General features: G+C 38.0%; 1 protein-coding gene across 1 annotated transcript in view; it reads left to right on the top strand.

Moving 5' to 3' along the window:
- LOC140144786 (uncharacterized) overlaps positions 1 to 17,342 on the top strand; it is a 294,427-nt gene that overhangs the window by 13,626 nt on the left and 263,459 nt on the right. The window contains exon 2 of the mRNA XM_072166591.1: positions 16,943 to 17,009. Within this exon, the coding sequence (XP_072022692.1) occupies positions 16,952 to 17,009 (58 nt within the window). The 5' untranslated portion in view covers positions 16,943 to 16,951. The remainder of the gene's footprint in view (positions 1 to 16,942; positions 17,010 to 17,342) is intronic.

The raw sequence follows: 17,342 nt of genomic DNA, 5'->3' as shown, positions 1-17,342 counted from the left end.
TGATAGAAATGGTGTTTGTTGATGTGCACAGTTTCCCATTAGATCATAACATGCTGTTGTACATCCAAGGTCAAAGGTCTTTTAATCCATATTTGGCGTTGTTCTGGGACTGTCTATGGAGAGTTAGGCCAATTTCTGGCGTAAGCCTTGTGATTGGTCGCCCATATCTCGCTATTGTTTAAATCTTCCGGGCCCGCGCCATTACCATTAACTACACCGTACACAACTATCTGTGGTATTTACGGCGCTTTTGTGTTGACGCGAAAGTTAATCTCTCATCAAACATCTAGCGCGTCTTGTGGTTAACGGACTGTATAAACAAGTATAAACAAGTATGCTTGACTGTGTGTTTTTTTTTCTGCATAAAATTCGAAGACCATAGACGGATTTTCGGGTTCGCTATCAATAAACTGGTAGATTCCAAAATCAGAATTGTTCAGTATTAAAGTGAGCCATTATAATTACGCAAGATAATGTTGCATTAAATTACTTTTATTGTCACTAATCATCTGATATTTTTAACTCTTTATGACCATTTTACTATTGAATACTTTAATTTTAATAAACATCAGTATAATTTTGAGTTCAACGAAATGGGTTCATACATATTTTTAATAAAATTCGGCTATGGCATAGTCTAGTGAAATATACATTATAAAACGACAAATAGCAAACAATGCACACAATACATATTGCACAACATAAATGCAACAGCAATTTCGAGATAAAAAAAAGCAAGAAGCCATGCACTATGCAAAAATTAAATAAGAGAAATGTTACCGCAATTCCATTCAATCAAATGTTGTCATCAACCTATTTGATCGTAGTGCAGGGTTATGTTATGTGTGTGAGACGAACTGTCACGGTAGATTGCAATCATGCTTTTGTTGAATGCATTTGAGTAGTCCGCCATATTTACGGGATGATACGTCACGTGCAAGGCCTCTATAAAAAGGGTGTCTGTAAGTATTCATCTTCATTAAAAAAAATACCATATTTATCATTTTATTTATCAAGAAAAAATTCACGCAGCCAGCCTACATGTATCAGTGATTTGCTCATGCGTAGAATCGCAAAAATCATCAAAATTCAGATTTTGGCACCCTTTTAATGTCATGTACTAATATAACCTGCTAGCGGTTAAAGCAGACAGCCGTGTAAAGACAAAATGAGACATTTTACATGAATCTGTAATTTCTTAAACTTTGTCAATACTGCTGTTGTTCTCGTTTTATTGCCGAATTTTACATAGCAAAAATACCTAATGGCAATTTTTAACTACGGTACTTTTCATGCTTACCCTTCACTCTTAGACAATAAAAAAATTTTATTTTTAATACAGCTTCGCTTGGATCACTGAATAGGCCTTTTTAGTTATATACATCAGGGTTGGCGCGATTTAAATCAATTGATTTAAATCACGATTTAAATCACGATTTAAATCAAATGATTTTTTTTTAAATCACTGATTTAAATCAACTTTTTCAGTTTTTACCGTTTTTGATAAATTTAAGTTAATTTCTATCTTGAATTGCCTGTTTTACTTCATTTGTGATGTTTCTACACCTTTTGGATACAATTAAATACCTCTATGATGTCATTATATCTATTGCTAAAAAATCATTTTCAAGGTGCAATTTTCAACAGGTTTTTTCCCATGATTTTACCAAATGTTTTTCTTTGAAATTTTCCCATCTGAAAACATGTTTTGATTTTTTGTAAATACCTGATAGGATTGTGCATATGTCTAGCATTCCACTGGTCTCTTTAGACTTTATCATGGGGTATAGCAGTTCTTGGGATTTAAAAAAATCAAAAAAATCGATTTAAATAAAAAAAATCCGATTTAAATCAAAAAAATCGATTTTTTTTTTTTGATTTTTTTTAAATCAAAAAAATCGCCAACCCTGATATACATGTTGTGACCAAAACCAAAACATGATTATAACATGTTTATAATGTTGGTTTGTGTTTGCTGGGGTAACAACATAAATGAAAATAGTCTATAGTTCTGGATTTTCTTTTCTTTTCTTTAGTATTTTGTAAAACTTAGGACCCCAAAAGTACTTGCAAAGGCCTAACAGGGTGCAATGCTTGCTTTAATGATCTTGATAATTTTTGTTGACATTGTACTGGAAATACCCGTACATAATGTTGGTACTGGTACAGAAATATATTGGAACTAGAGTCAACAGAATCTGAGTACAAGCCGACCTGTTAATGGGTCAATTTTAAGCAAATTTGACCTTTGACCCCTAAACTTTGACCTTTGGGGTCATAAATATTTTTAACATGTTTAGAATGTCGTAAGAATCATTCCTGTTGAATTTGAGCTCGATTGGACCAATTTTCGAAATTTGACCTTTGACCCTATAACTTGACCCCTGGGTCACAGATGGGAATCAACTGCTCTTACATTGTGCTTAGGATGTCATAAGAAATATTCCTGGTGAATTTCAGCTTAATCGGAACTTATACATGGATTTTGATTTTTTTTTAAATTTGATTGACCTTTTGACCCCCTCAACGACCTTTGACCTCAATGAAAAAAAACATTCGTACACTGACAAAATGCATTGTTCCAATTTTAATTTAAAAATTCTTCTATGTTCAGTTGTTGAGATAAAAATTCTTGAAGTTATTTAGCTAAAAACAGGAAGTGACCCCTTAATGACCTTTGACCCTCAAAATAAAAATACCATGCATACATCAAGTAACACTGATTCATGTATGATGGTTATATTACTCTGGTCTGTTTACATTTTGAGATAAAAATGTTTTGAAAATTTTAGATATTTTTGGTTTTTGACCGGAAGCGACCCCTTAATGACCTTTGACCCGGAAACTGTAGACACCCCAAAGACCCTGGTTGGTAGCAATGCATGTGTGCTAATGACAACACTCTGCTCTGAATGGTGAAAAATAGTGGAAAGTGGTTGAGCTCAATCTGTGCTCCAACATTGTTTCTCAACAGTGCCTCATTTCAAATATTGAGTTTTAGTTTTGGTTTTGGTCACGCGGTTTCCTATTGTCCTGCCTAACCACTTGAATCACAAGATATCGAACTCATTGTTTCTACCTTTTGTTTAAAACTAAACATTTGTGACAGGTAGTTTCGGTTTTGGTTTCAGTTTCTTATAAGTGGTGTGAAGAATAAAATTACAGGATTTTCGAGTTACCTGATCTAAGTATACAAAAGAAATGTTTAAATTTCGCAGTGCAATATTCACGAGCAGAGAAGTCGAACAAAGCAGTCTACATTTGAAAGCATTGATTTAGTTTGAAAGCATTGACTTGAGACTACGGAATAGCCTAAGCTGATTTCACTGTGAAAATATATAGACCATCGAAATATTTCCACAGACATTACAATATAGACACTTGAAAGATTATGACTTCAGTGATATAAACACTATTATACACAACTCTATTTATGTGCATGTCGCATGACGGAAGATCAATATCATAGAAAGCTGGTTTAAACTGACTTTTATTCAATTTATTTATTTGGGAAGAGAGAGAGACAGGGAAAGAGGGGGTGTGTGTGGGGGGGGGGGTAAGGGTAAGGGAGAAAGAGAAACAGAGGGGAGAGAGCATTGGAAGTGGGAAAGGAAGGAGGGGGAGAGGGGAGCTCAAGAGTGGAGTGGAATAATAGGGAAGAGTCGATATCGAGTGTGGGGAGGGAGGAGGAGGTTATATGTATAGGTGGCGGAGGGAACATAGGTAAGAGGTATGGGTTGTGCTTTCCGGGGAATAATCTAATTCATAATCAAATCATCTACATCATTATGCATCGTTTATATTTCAGACAAATAAACAAAACACCCCCCCCCCCACCCCTCAATATATGCACATGATTTCTACATGTAGGCCTAGGCCTCGTATATATCCATCCTTTATGTCTCAACGATGTCTATTCATAACTTATCAAACGAATCTCGGAACTCGGGTGTAATTTTATGGTGTCATGGAAGTGTGCCACCTACGGCAGAGAGCATCAAAAGTCGCCCGCGTTGATAGATATCGATAATGAAAATGTTAGCACAATAGGCTATTATATACGTATCGTTATAGGCCATTGTACTTTTGATTATATATACCCTCTTGTGTCCTCCCAGCACAATAGTGTTATGATTGCATTCCAGTTCATCTCCACTTTTTAATCCCTTGATTTTTGGTTTCTGAACAAAAGAGAAACCAAAACTAATGCTTTGAAATGAGGGAATGTCATAGATGTGCTAACATAGCCTGCTGCTAGTGGTTCATCCGAAAGCCGCATATTTAAGACAAATAATGCATTCACGTGAATCTATAATTTATATAGAGGCCCTGCATGAAATTATCGATTGGCTCCAAACAAAGGATCTGAGCCGGTGTCCTTCACTGTAGTTATGACGGAGTGCAGCCAATTCAATCAAATGTTGTCATCAACTTATTTGATCATAGTGCAGGGTTATGTGTGTGAGACGAACTGCCACGGTAGATTGCAATCATGCTTTTGTTGAATGCATTTGAGTAGTCCGCCATATTTACGGATGATACGTCACATGCAAGGCCTCTATAGAGGCCCTGCATGCTTTTATCGATTGACTCCAAACAAAGGATTTGAACCGGTGTCCTTCACCGTAGTCATGGTAATTATAGAGCAGTGCAGTCCATTCAATCAAATGTTGTCATCAACCTATTTGATCGTAGTGCATTTGTTTGTGAGAAGAACTGTCGCGGTATATTGCAATCATGCTTTTGTTGAATGCTTTTGAGTAGTCCGCCATATTCACTGTATGATACGTCATATGCACAATCTCTATACTGACAGTTAAAATTAGCTATATGTATTTGAATGGGGCTTCAACTTCGTCAATATTAGCATGATATGGTTCAATGCAGAGGTACCGCTTGAATTGTTTTCTACGGTGTCTGATCTCCGCCAAATCCCCCTTTTCTTATTCATTCCCCTTTTCCTTTCCCTTTTAAAATTGTTCCCCCTTTTGACTTCCCCTTTTCAAAAGTTCCCCCCTTTTTTTACTTTCCCTTCTTACAAATAGGTCCCTTTTAAGTTCCCCTTTTCAAATAAATCCCCTTTTGATATTCCCCTTTTCAAATAGTTCCCCCTTTTTCAAATAGATTCCCCTTTTTGCAAATAGTTCCCTTTTTTACTTTCCCCCTTTTCAAATAGTTTCCCCTTTTTGCAAATAGTTCCCCGTTTTTTACTTTCCCACTTTCTGCAACTAGTTTCACCTTTTTTGGCAAATAGTTCCTCCCGTTTTAAAAATAGTTTGCCCCTTTTTCAATCTCCCTCTTTTTACACTCAAGAATGGTTTCTCCCATTTTACTTTCTCCCTTTTCAAATTAAATTCCCCGATTTTTAGTTTAACCCCGCTTTCTTGGTGCGTGTGGATTCATTTACATGCTGTGCTTAGGCTATTACGCCTGTACCCATGTGGAGTGTTAGTGTCGGATATGCAGTTTACCGTTCTGCATATAGCTATAATTCATCGAACTCGCGATGTCAAATACAAATCTTTTCATTTAATATTTAAGCCTACATAATGATTGCAGATGTCATCATTTAGTAAAAATCTACCACAAATTTGCGTGTTGGTCTGAGTCTGGTCTGAACTGATAACCCCATACAAAATAAAACAAAGAGAATGCTTAAAACATAATTTGTGCATTATAGTAGTGTTCAGATAATTACCACTGATCCGCCCCCCCCCCAACTCAACACAAAAGTTGACAACCATGAGAGTTACCAAATCTTTCAAAAGCCCCCTTTTGCAATGATTTTTCATCAAATTTACCCCCTTTTTCATTCAAAATCGAAGACAAAATATGTCCAAAAACAACCCCTTTTTTGCGGTTTTCAATGACTAGAATTTCAAACACCCACTTTCAATGATTAGAATTTCAAACACCCCTTATTAGGTTTTTTACGGGTTTTTCGTCAAAAAATGTCCAAATTTTGGAAAGAAAGTCCACTTTTCACAAAATTGCCCCCCTTTTCTACTTTTTCAAAATCAGCACCCCCCAAACGCACCCCCTGAATATTGACATAAAATTTCTGGATTTTCTCAATTACCCCTTTTATCAAAATTTCGCAGACAGTGCAAATTAAATACCCCCATTATGCTAATTTCACTCTCAAATTTTACGGACAGTGCAAATTAAATACCCCCTATTTTGCCAATTTCAAGGTCATTGCTACTGGTAAAAAAATAACCCCTTTTCCGCGCAATTGGTAACTCTCATGGTTGTCAACTTTTGTGCCATTTGAGTTGGGGGGCCGGGCCACTGATCAAGCCACATCATGACATGTGTGTGTTTGTTTGTTTGTTCATTTGTTTGGTTGTTTCATCGTTCACAGACTTTCAAACATTTGCTATGAATTTGCCCAGCATAACTGTAGTAACTGAAGTGAGACATTTACAAAACATGTCATGTTTCATCCAGTGGCGTAGCTGCCGGGGGGGGCAAGGGGCATTGCCTATTTGGGCCCCCGCCCCCTAGTGCAAGAACAAAAGAGGAGGGAGAGAGAGGAAAAAAGAGGGAGAGAGAGAGGGAGAGGAGGGGCAGAGAGATGGGGAATCCTTACGATATATGCGTCTATAACCCCCCCCTGGGAAATTTGGTGGATTTGGGCTCCGCCCCATACAGTTTTGCCCCTCCTGGAAAAAAATCCCAGCTACGCCGCTGGTTTCACCCGTTTAAACATTCTGAACATGGTTTCATCTGCCCTATCAAAATCGGAGTAAAACCCCTCTATACATAATGCATAAATGTTGACGGATCCCCAACCCATTGAATGTAGAGGTCGCTTGCACTACAGGCTATAAATCTGCCTACGTTGGTATCCAAATTTATGTCGAATGCCTTTCCAATAAATGGATATAGTGGAATGAGCTCTAGTGAGTGCACGGTACTATCCAGGGTCCATGCTTACTGGTAAAGCCTACGCACGGAAAACGGGGAGTACCCAAACAAAAAGGGAGTATTATTAAACAAAAAAGGAGTATTATTTAATAAGGAGTAACTATTAAAATGGGTATATATTTGTGAAAAGCGGGAGGAAAGTAAAAAGGGTTAAAATTAAATAGCGGGAACTATTTGCAAAAAGGGGAAGCCATTTGCAAAAAGGGGATATTAAAAATGGGGAACTATTTGTTAGAAAGGGGGAACTATTTACAAAAGGGGGAAATTAAAAAGGGAGCTATTTGTAAAAAGGGGAACTATTTTCAAAAAGGTGGAAATTAAAAAGGGGAATAAGGCTTATTTGTAAAAAGGGGAACTATTTACAAAAGGGGGAACAATTTGTAAAATGGAGGAAAGTTAAAAAGGGGAACAACTATTTACAAAAAGGGGGAACTATTTACAAAAAGGGGGAAAGTAAAAAAGGAATCTATTTGCAAAAAGGGGGAAGTATTTTGCAAAAGGGGGTGGGGTAATTAAAAATCGGGGAATAAATAATAAAAGGGGGGATTTGGCGGAGATCAGACACCGTAGTTTTCAATTTGCTATGGTAGTAAATCCGATTATTACATAACTTCGCCAGCGTATTCAAGGCATAGAGGCCCTGCATGAAATTATCGATTGGCTCCAAACAAAGGATTTGATCCGGTGTCCTTCACCGTAGTTATGGCGGAGCGCAGTCCATTCAATCAAATGTTGTCATCAACCTATTTGATCGTAGTGCAGGGTTATGTGTGTGAGACGAACTGTCACGGTAGATTGCAATCATGCTTTTGTTGAATGCATTTGACTAGTCCGCCATATTTACGGGATGATACGTCACATGCAAGGCCTCTATAGGTTAGGCCTATGCAGGAAAGTTGAAAAAGAAGGAGGAAGAACGGAATTATATCCTTGCGATAATCCCGTAGGTTATCCTGTCGCACCTATTCATAGTCCTTTATTCTCAAGTAGCTACACATCTACTTGAAAGTAGCCTTTGATGTGATGTGCCTTGCCGACTACGGTTGATTAATTTTCACTCCAGAATTGAAACCATATCCAATGTTTCTATAGATAATTCCTTGAAAGTATGACACGTGTGTGTTAAGTACCTGATGTTGCTCTGCAGGGATACCGCACGTGGATACTATAAGAAAGAAATGTAGTTTTGTAAAGATTCCAAAAAATCCGCCCATTTTGGAATATATATTAATTATTTAGGAGAGTGTTTTAGGATTTTGTTAGAAACGGGATGATTTTTGATGATCTATATTTTATTGTTTTAATGTATTTTCCTGTCATTTCCTGCAAACCTAATAAAGATATTTTGATAATTGAAAATAGTCTGTATCATAAATCGTAGAGGTTGAAAGCGTAACCAAGCGTGCAAAATTATTATTTGCCATGGAACTTCGGTCATATTTTATTTGAAATAAACTGGATGTTAGGATCTGCATGCATGGTATGCATGGTATTGATGGTATACAGACACTGACCTTTCCCTAAAACCAGTAAGCAGCAACTTGTGTATCACACCCGTCATGGGTTCGAACCCTTTTGTTGTATTTTATTGTTAAACCTAAATAGCGTGATTGCTTTTGAATGAGCGGCAACACACATATTTTGTTTGAGGATAGCTGGATCTATCTCCTTCTTTTACATCTTCTCTGGGCCTATGTAAGGGATAAACTGTGCATAGGAGTATGGGTTCAAGTGGAACAAAAATTGTGTATGCCCATTGTTATGGTAATTAATCATGTTAGTGTTACATCACTAGGGCCTACTTCAGTGAATAGAGGTTGTGCATATGACGTGAATCACGCCGTAAATATGGCGGACTACTCAAATGCATTCAGCAAAAGCATGATTGCAATCAGTCTACCGCGACAGTTCGTCTCACAATCATAACGAATGCACTATGATCAATAGGTTGATGTAAAAAATAATTACGGTGAAGGACACCGGTTCAAATCTGTTATTTTTTGAGCCAATCAATAATTTCACGCACAAACTCTATACAAAAGAATTGGGACTTTTCTGCCAAAAGTGAAAGCGAAACAAAGTTGAATGAGCTAAATAGTTGCCTTTGTAAGATGCAGCTGCCGGGGGGCAAGGGGCATTGCCTATTTGGGCCCCCGCCCCCTAGTGTAAGAAAAAAAGAGGAGGGAGAGAGAGGAAAAAAGAGGGAGAGGTGGGGCAGAGATGGGGAATCCATGCGATATATGCGTCTATAACCCCCCTGGGAAATTTGGTGGATTTGGGCTCCGCCCCATACAGTTTTGCCCCTCCTGGAATAAAATCCCAGCTACGCCGCTGGTTTCACCCGTTTAAACATTCTGAACATGGTTTCATCTGCCCTATCAAAATCGGAGTAAAACCCCTCTATACATATGCATAAAGGTTGACGGATCCCTAACCCATTGAATGTAGAGGTCGCTTGCACTACAGGCTATAAATCTGCCTACGTTGGTATCCAAATTTATGTCCAATGCCTTTCCAATAAATGGATATAGTGGAATGAGCTCTAGTGAGTTAATAAAGTTCAATAATTATGTAGAAAAATCCAACTTTCTACTCACGGTTAGACAGTTTCGTCAACCAGGTCGGTTGACTTCTTCAGTAATGCGATGATCCACCTACACTCCCGCGAAATTTCTCATTCCTCGGGTGCACAGTTCTTCTTAACAGTGGATCATACATGTGATTTAGAGAGTAGATGCCCTCGTCACGGTTGATTGTCTGGGTGCCCCTCTTTCTAATCCAAAGTGCTTCGCGTATCCATCTGGTTTGTTTGTTAGTGTCCTTGTCAATTATGCTTGCCCCCTCCCAATTGATGACATGATTCTCTTGAGCTACGTGGTCCGTGATGGCCGATTTATGCTGTTCCGAAACCGATTCTTGTCTTTTTGACCTAGTGTATTTTATGTCCTTTACTTTTTCTACGTCTTTCCTATGCTCATTAAGTCTTGTTTGGAATTTCCTTCCCGTTTCGCCAATGTAAGTTTTGTTTGAAATGAAATTTCGCGGGAGTGTAGGTGGATCATCGCATTACTGAAGAAGTCAACCGACCTGGTTGACGAAACTGTCTAACCGTGAGTAGAAAGTTGGATTTGTCTACATAATTATTGAACTTTATGACATTTTACAATCCTGATGAATCTATTCCAAGAAACAAAAAAAAAGCTCTAGTGAGTGCACGGTACTATCCAAAGTATCCGAAACAAAGTTGAATGAGCTAAATAGTTGCCTTTGTAAGATGAAATGATTGAAGTTTTTGAAGACATTCTATTCATGATGGGATAATAGATTCAAACATGGAATAATTATTATTCATTATTTATTTTATTGTTTGTTGAAAAGACTGCAATTGTGGCAACAAAACAATTATATTTTTTTAAATTTAAAGTCTTTCATTCAATATTATTCCGCGTTTCCTTATGGACATGAGCAGTTTCAGACAATAGCTTGGGATTGTTTGGGCAGAGGTTATCTTTTGAATTCTTTCATAACCACTCAAGAATAGTCAAGCCTGTCAAGGACACTCGGCGCGAATTGAAAGACCATGTCACTCGCCACAAAAGAATGTCAATGTTCATAAAACACCAATTTGGGTACATCCTGCTCCCAATAATATACCCCTAAAAGCCTATGGCTGCTCTAACCGTGGGTTTCGATATTGTTTGGAATAAATGCTTTTACTAGTTTCTTTAAAACCACAAAATTTCTTTAAAGAAAAACAATAAAAAAAGTAAATAATAATAATTAAAAAATTAATTTAAAAAAAAACCTAAAATGAAATCCTAAAAGAAGAAAGGTAGATTTGAAGATAGAAAAAAGAACATGTCAAAAAGTTTAATCAAAACGCGACGGGGGACAGGTAAATGGCGAGTTAAGAATGGGCGAGTTAGATGAAAAGCGAATTAGATTGGCGAGTTACCCCCTGCAGAGATTAAAGAGTGACCCCTGCTGAGAATACGACAAGTCCCATCAGCGAGTTAAGATTTACAACAAGTCCTGCCGGCGAGTTACGACAAGTCCCATAAGCGAGTTAAGATTTTTACCGCAAGTCCCGCCGGCGAGTTAAGATTTTTACGGCAAGTCCCGCTGGCGAGTTAGGATTTTTACGGCAAGTCCCGCCGGCGAGTTACGACAAGTCCCATTGGCGAGTTAAGATTTTTACAGCAAGTCCCATTGGCGAGTTATGATTTCAAATACCAAATGCTTTATATATGTTTAATTCTCACCATCTGTTGTTATCTGCCATTTTTCAAGAAGGCTAATTATCACATGCTGGGTAATTAGTGATGGTTCAGGGCACCTATGTTCAGGGTAATGTATTGGGTAACAATAATAATAATTTTAAGCAGGAACCACTTGTCAGAGAGGCCCAGCAATGTAATAAATTTATCAATTAACAGATCTGCAAGTATGGTCAAGAGTACAAAGATAATTAATTAATATTATAATATTACAAGGTAAAACATTACTTTCCAAATTGAAGACTTCACAGGAAAAACCTACATCAAGTCCTACATGTAACTCGCCAATGGGACTTGGTGGTGTTGCTGTAACTCGCCGCGGCGCGCCGGCCGGTGGGACTTGACGGCATTGCTGTAACTCGCTTACAGGACTTGATTGTGTTGTCGTAACTCGCTTGCAGGACTTGACAGTGTTGTCGTAACTCGCTTGCAGGACTTGACAGTGTTGTCGTAACTCGCTTGCAGGACTTGATGGTGTTGTCGTAACTCGCTTGCAGGACTTGATGGTATTGTCGTAACTCGCCGGTGGAACTTGTTGGTGTTGTCGTAACTCGCCTTTAACTTACTTCGTGGGGGTAATTGACAAAAAACCTATTCTCTGTGGGGGGTAACTCGCCTTTTCAACTCGCTTTTCTTTAACTCGCCTTTTTTTAACTCGCTTAGTTACAGCTCCCAACGCGACGAGCATAAAACGGAACCAGTTCCCAGACCATGGTCTCTTTACTGCCAAAGTCTGACGCTCTATCAATTGAGCTATATGATCCTGATTATATGAAACATACGTTATTATGTCAATACAATTGATTGGTGTTACAATATAAATAGATGAAATGTATTATAGCCACCTATTGCCAGTACACGGTGGTGCCAGTATAATTATAGTAGCTCCAACTACAAAAAGCAACTAACTTTATTGAGGGCGTTTCTTCGATATGTGCTTCTAGACGGGGTTTTACGGTAGTGTATCATCACACACGCTGTGATATCTATGAAACAGCGTGTCATAAATACTTTGTATGTATGTATGCATGTTCCTCTTTGTCGTTTGTGTATTAATTATCATCATCATCATCGTCATCATCATCATCATCATCATCATCATCATCATCATCGTCATCGTCATCATTATCATCATCATCATCGTCATCGTCGTCGTCGTCGTCATCATCACGAAAATAAAATCATAATTTTGCTGCAAGTCCGCAGAGAAAATTAATGTACAAATATTTAAAATCATGTTATATTACAACGTATCTCATTGCAATTTACACACAACCATGGCAACTGGTAAATTAAGCTGAAATGAAAATAAAAACTCCTTTAAAAACGGAATGGGGCGCCCAATGTGAGCTGGACGGGATATGATGATCATGATATGATGAGAAATGCTTCATGGAATGAAGCTTTCATGTCAATTTGCGATTATGTGGGGTGGGAGTTCTGTTTTGGGGGCCTATTGTAGTGAGGATATTGCTTTGGATATTGAATATTGTTGAATTTCGTTATGCAGGGCCTAGGGTATATGATGGATAATATAGAAGACACAAATAAGTAAGCTTCCCCCTTGTCATCTATACACTCATTCTTGTCACACGACGAATTTCGACAAAGTCATGTAAACGTAATTTCGTTTTTCACCCGACCTCCGTCCAGAAACAATCCTGAAATGTTGAAAACCTGGGGTCGGCGCACTCATGCCAGTTTATCCTAAGGTATACTCTGTGTCTTTTGTAGCCAACCCTGTGGCTAAGAGAGGCTAGGAAATACTTAAACTAATTAACAAAAAAATCATACCCTCCTTTCATATCAAACAATTCCAAGAAATTGACAGGCCTGTTAAATCAAGGGTAAGATCGATCGTTATTCTTCATGAAACAGGCACAGCCCATTTTTATGTTATTAATTCTGCTAAAAATTAATTAATAAATAACAAAATTACGTCATAATTATGACTTTAAATCGGCCATAGAACTCTATTTTAAACGGACAAAATAGCCATTGGGGTTTCTTTCACTTTACGTTGCTAGGAACCCTTCCCAGCAGTTAGGCATATTACAATAAATATTATTTCATTCAGCAATTTGGGTAAACACTAACAAAATGACGTAGGCCTAAATCGTACATTATTGCTTTAAACTGCCCAACAACGGTGAACCACGAGTCAAAAGTCGCCTAATTGGGCTACCATATCGCGGGGTTGGCAACTCTGGTTGCAAATACACTTCTGACCTTCAACACAGTCAAGTCTTTCGAATTTATTCCTTTCTCTGCTGACCAGAATTGAAATTCGTTAATTAATGTTTTTTATCAGAGATAGTCACCACAAAGATACTGAGCTGTGTTCTAATATCTTTGGTCACAAACAGTTAGCAGTCAAACACATAAACCAATTAGTGATTTCATGATTGGTCAGTGGTTGTTTTGTTTGGTTTAAGGATTAGGTGTGCATTAAGGTCACGGCCCTGTTGCTATTGCAATCACTATAGACCACAATGGCCTCATTCCAATGGCATATTATCAATAACCTCAATTAAACAATCATAGTGCAAAATTTGACCTTAAGTTGCAGAGTATGAGTTTTTGTACTCACATCTTCAAAGGTCATTCAATGAATGCACAAATGTATTAAAGAACTGTGCCCTGATAGATGAGCATGTTGTAGATTCTTCACACTGTAAACAACTAGTTCATGTGCAAATATGTGTTCAAAACATACATAATTAGAATGGTCAAATGTCACCGTCTATCGGGTTCTATAAGAGGCGGTAAACTGGTTTAAACCATACCTGACCATACAAAGGTCACGGTTTATTTGGTGTTTTTATAAGTCCATTAATTTTGTATTTTAAACAAAGAATATACGCATAACATTTTATCCCGTGCATATCAGAAAACAATAATAAAATAAAATCCAAGCATATTGTGGTTTTATTTCTAAGCTGGGCATACTTTTAAGCAAAACAGTTACGAAGTAAATCTAGCAAGACCGAAATTAGAAGCTTTTTGCAAAGTCAAGCCTAATAATAATAATAGCCCAAAAATCATCATCATCAGTCGGCTGCGGAGTAGACGACTACAAGCTTTCTCCAACTAATGCGATCTTGGGCAAGCGAAACAATTTTGTTTGGCTGCAACATCCCTTCAGTATCTCCCAGGAGGTGCTGTACATACTGTAAGTACAGTGTGCGCGGCCGTCCCGGTTTCCTCTTCCCATGTGGTGGAATATAAAGCGCATATTCTTTCACAGGCTCGTCATCTTCAAGACGCAGTATATGGCCGAGAAATTTGAGTTAATGGATCTTGACTCTGGCAACCAGTGGAGTGGTGTTGGTCAGATTGTAGATGGTTTCATTTGGAATCCGCTTGATGTTTAACATGACTCTGTAGCAAGATGTTGCAAATGCATTGATCTTGTTTTCCATGTCCTTGGTAATTACCCATGACTCGCACCCGTACAGAAAGACAGTAACACACGTTGTCTGAAACAGCTAAAATCTATTTTGAAAAGAAATATTGTTCAGGGTGAGTTCAAGTCTGCAAGCAATTTTGACAGGTCGAAAAGGAACACAAGTAATTTTTACAGGGTATCTTTTAAATAACCATAACATGCTCTAAAATCAGTGAATGCTGGGGGAGCGTCTTGGGGAAAAATTATAACCCTCCATTGCTATGGACATTGGCGCCAATCCAGCTTGAAATGTGGGTAGAGAATTAGCCTGAATTGTCAAAAAGTGGCTGAAAAGAACAAAACAATGGGTCATTGTATCGAAAGGTGGGAGAACATGTCCCCCCTCCCATCCCATCACCCCTTTCTCTCTGGGATTGACGCCCATGGCTATGGAGAGAAAATGAGTTCATTAAAAACACACCACCCAGCCATTGTTCGAAATACAGTAAGCCAAATAAATAAGGTACCAGTTACGTTCACCCCCTGTATATCCTAAACAAAGGCAGATATGTCATTATTGAAACTAACAGCCAATAGCTACATCTTTTAGCTCGAATTTAAAACCTCATTCGTTGAAATTGTTCACGAAATAAAGACATGACGGTCCAAAAACCCAAGGAAGATGCCAATTTAAAAGTTGCAGTTAGCCACATTGCATGCCCTATTGACTTGTACACAAAGGGTTCGCGAACAAGAGAACTAGCGCCGTGCTTTTATTGATTAGCACGAAAAACTAGCGTTGTGCTTTCATTGATTAGAACACAAAAGTGCAACTTTTTATTTTTTATCTTCATTAGGTTTTGGATCACCGTTTCTTTAATTCTCAACCAATTTCAACAAATCCGGCAACAAATAAGGACTTAAATCAGAGCTAAAGAGTACAGGCATAGGCTGCATGTTTTGAATTTGACATATTTGTCTTTATGTAGGATATACAGGGTGAACACAACTGGTACCTTAATTCTTTTGCTTACTGTATTCTCTAACGCACAGCGTCCGTCGTACGTTTTGATCGAATTTGCGATACCGTCCATCACTAGTCACGGTCAAATGGTCAATCTTGGACGTCTAACAAAAATCTTAGGCGTGTAAAATCTCAGGCGTCTAAGATTTCATTGGTCAATAATTGAATACGCCTAAGATGATTGGTTGTTTGGGATTTCTGGTCCTGTGATTCGTTGATTTTAGTCTACCGCGAAATTCTTAGACGTCTAAGATTGCATCTTAGACGCCTAAGGTTAGGCGTATTATCTTAGGCGTATTTTGAAGGTATCCGCCATCCATACTTGAAACCTTTTCTACGCACAAGCACCTGGGCGTTGTCTTGTCTTCAAACCTTGAGTGGGGTCCCCATGTTGACACTATCACTAGTAATAAGGCACAACGTTTGCTTAGCTTTATCCAAAGAACGGTTGGATCTAATGATCCGGATAACATGAAGAAGTTTTTCTTTGCTCTGGTGAGACCTATCTGGAGTACTGTGCTCTAGTTTGGGCTCCTAACAGAGAGGGTCACAAAATAAACTGGACGGGGTCCAGAGAAGGTTCACCAGATACTGGTCCCTAACAGCCTTCTTACAGCACAAGGCTCCAGACCCTTAAGATTCTCACCATTCTTTCTCGTTTTGATTATCTTCGGATTATGTTGCTGTTGGGTGTCTGTGGAATAAATACAATAATACTATTAGCTGGGCTGACTATATCAAGCTTAATATTCTTTCTTGCAGACAAGCAGTCAACATGGATTTCCGGCATTTCCATCACAGCCGGACTGACGCTTCCATGTCGCATTCCCTAGGTTATGGTTCATTTTACCAAATGATGTCTCCAGTGAAATTGTCTTTAGTGTGTTTTCTTTTTCGCGTAAATTGCGTAGTTGTATGTACCTTTATCATTATGTTGTGTATGGGGTTTTTTTTGTCGGTTATTATGACATATTTTTCTCTTTCGTTGACTATGTTTTTTCTTTTTTTTCTACTTTTGTATGTATGCTTGCCTGGATTATCAATAAATCAAATTAATTCAAATCAAATCAATAATATCATGTCTGATACTAAACTTGCGAAGATATGAAATTCCAATACGAAATGCGCCTCCCGCATACAAACTCTGTCAAAATAATCTTAAGATGCTAGAAACTTTGAAAACTTATACACGTAATGACACTTATCATACACTTATTTAGAAGAATTTAAAGCATTATTCAAAAAAAGGCCTTTTTGCAGTATATTTTTTACAAAAACACATACTCTAGTAACCATAATTATTGATGTTGTTTTTATATTTAGGTAGTTAGTATGAACATGGACGAAAGTGAAGAAGAACCACCCATGAAGAGGAGAAGGGTTTATGCAAGTAAGTTGGAAAAACACAAAAAAATACAATTCCCTAAATGGATAAGACTTAAGTTATTCTGAGAGCGAGTTTGACTTTAACTAAGATTGAGATACGAATAGGTCTGTCACACTACGACGGACTGGATCAACGTACATCACCGAATACAAAAATATTTTATTCGGTGGAAAAATCACCAGTCCGGCAGAAGATTCGGTGGGATTTTGGGTCCGATTCCCGTTCGTCGCTCTATGCGTTGTGGCCGCTAATAATCCTGCAGGCGTCTTATATCCGATCGTTCAACGTCCGACAAATGACCGGATTTGGGGTCCGATTCCCGTTCGTTTCTCTATG

The sequence above is a fragment of the Amphiura filiformis genome, unplaced genomic scaffold, assembly GCF_039555335.1.
Source record: "Amphiura filiformis unplaced genomic scaffold, Afil_fr2py scaffold_81, whole genome shotgun sequence".
In the NCBI taxonomy this organism is placed as follows: Eukaryota; Metazoa; Echinodermata; class Ophiuroidea; order Amphilepidida; family Amphiuridae; genus Amphiura; species Amphiura filiformis.
This window is presented reverse-complemented; position numbering and strand designations above follow the sequence as displayed.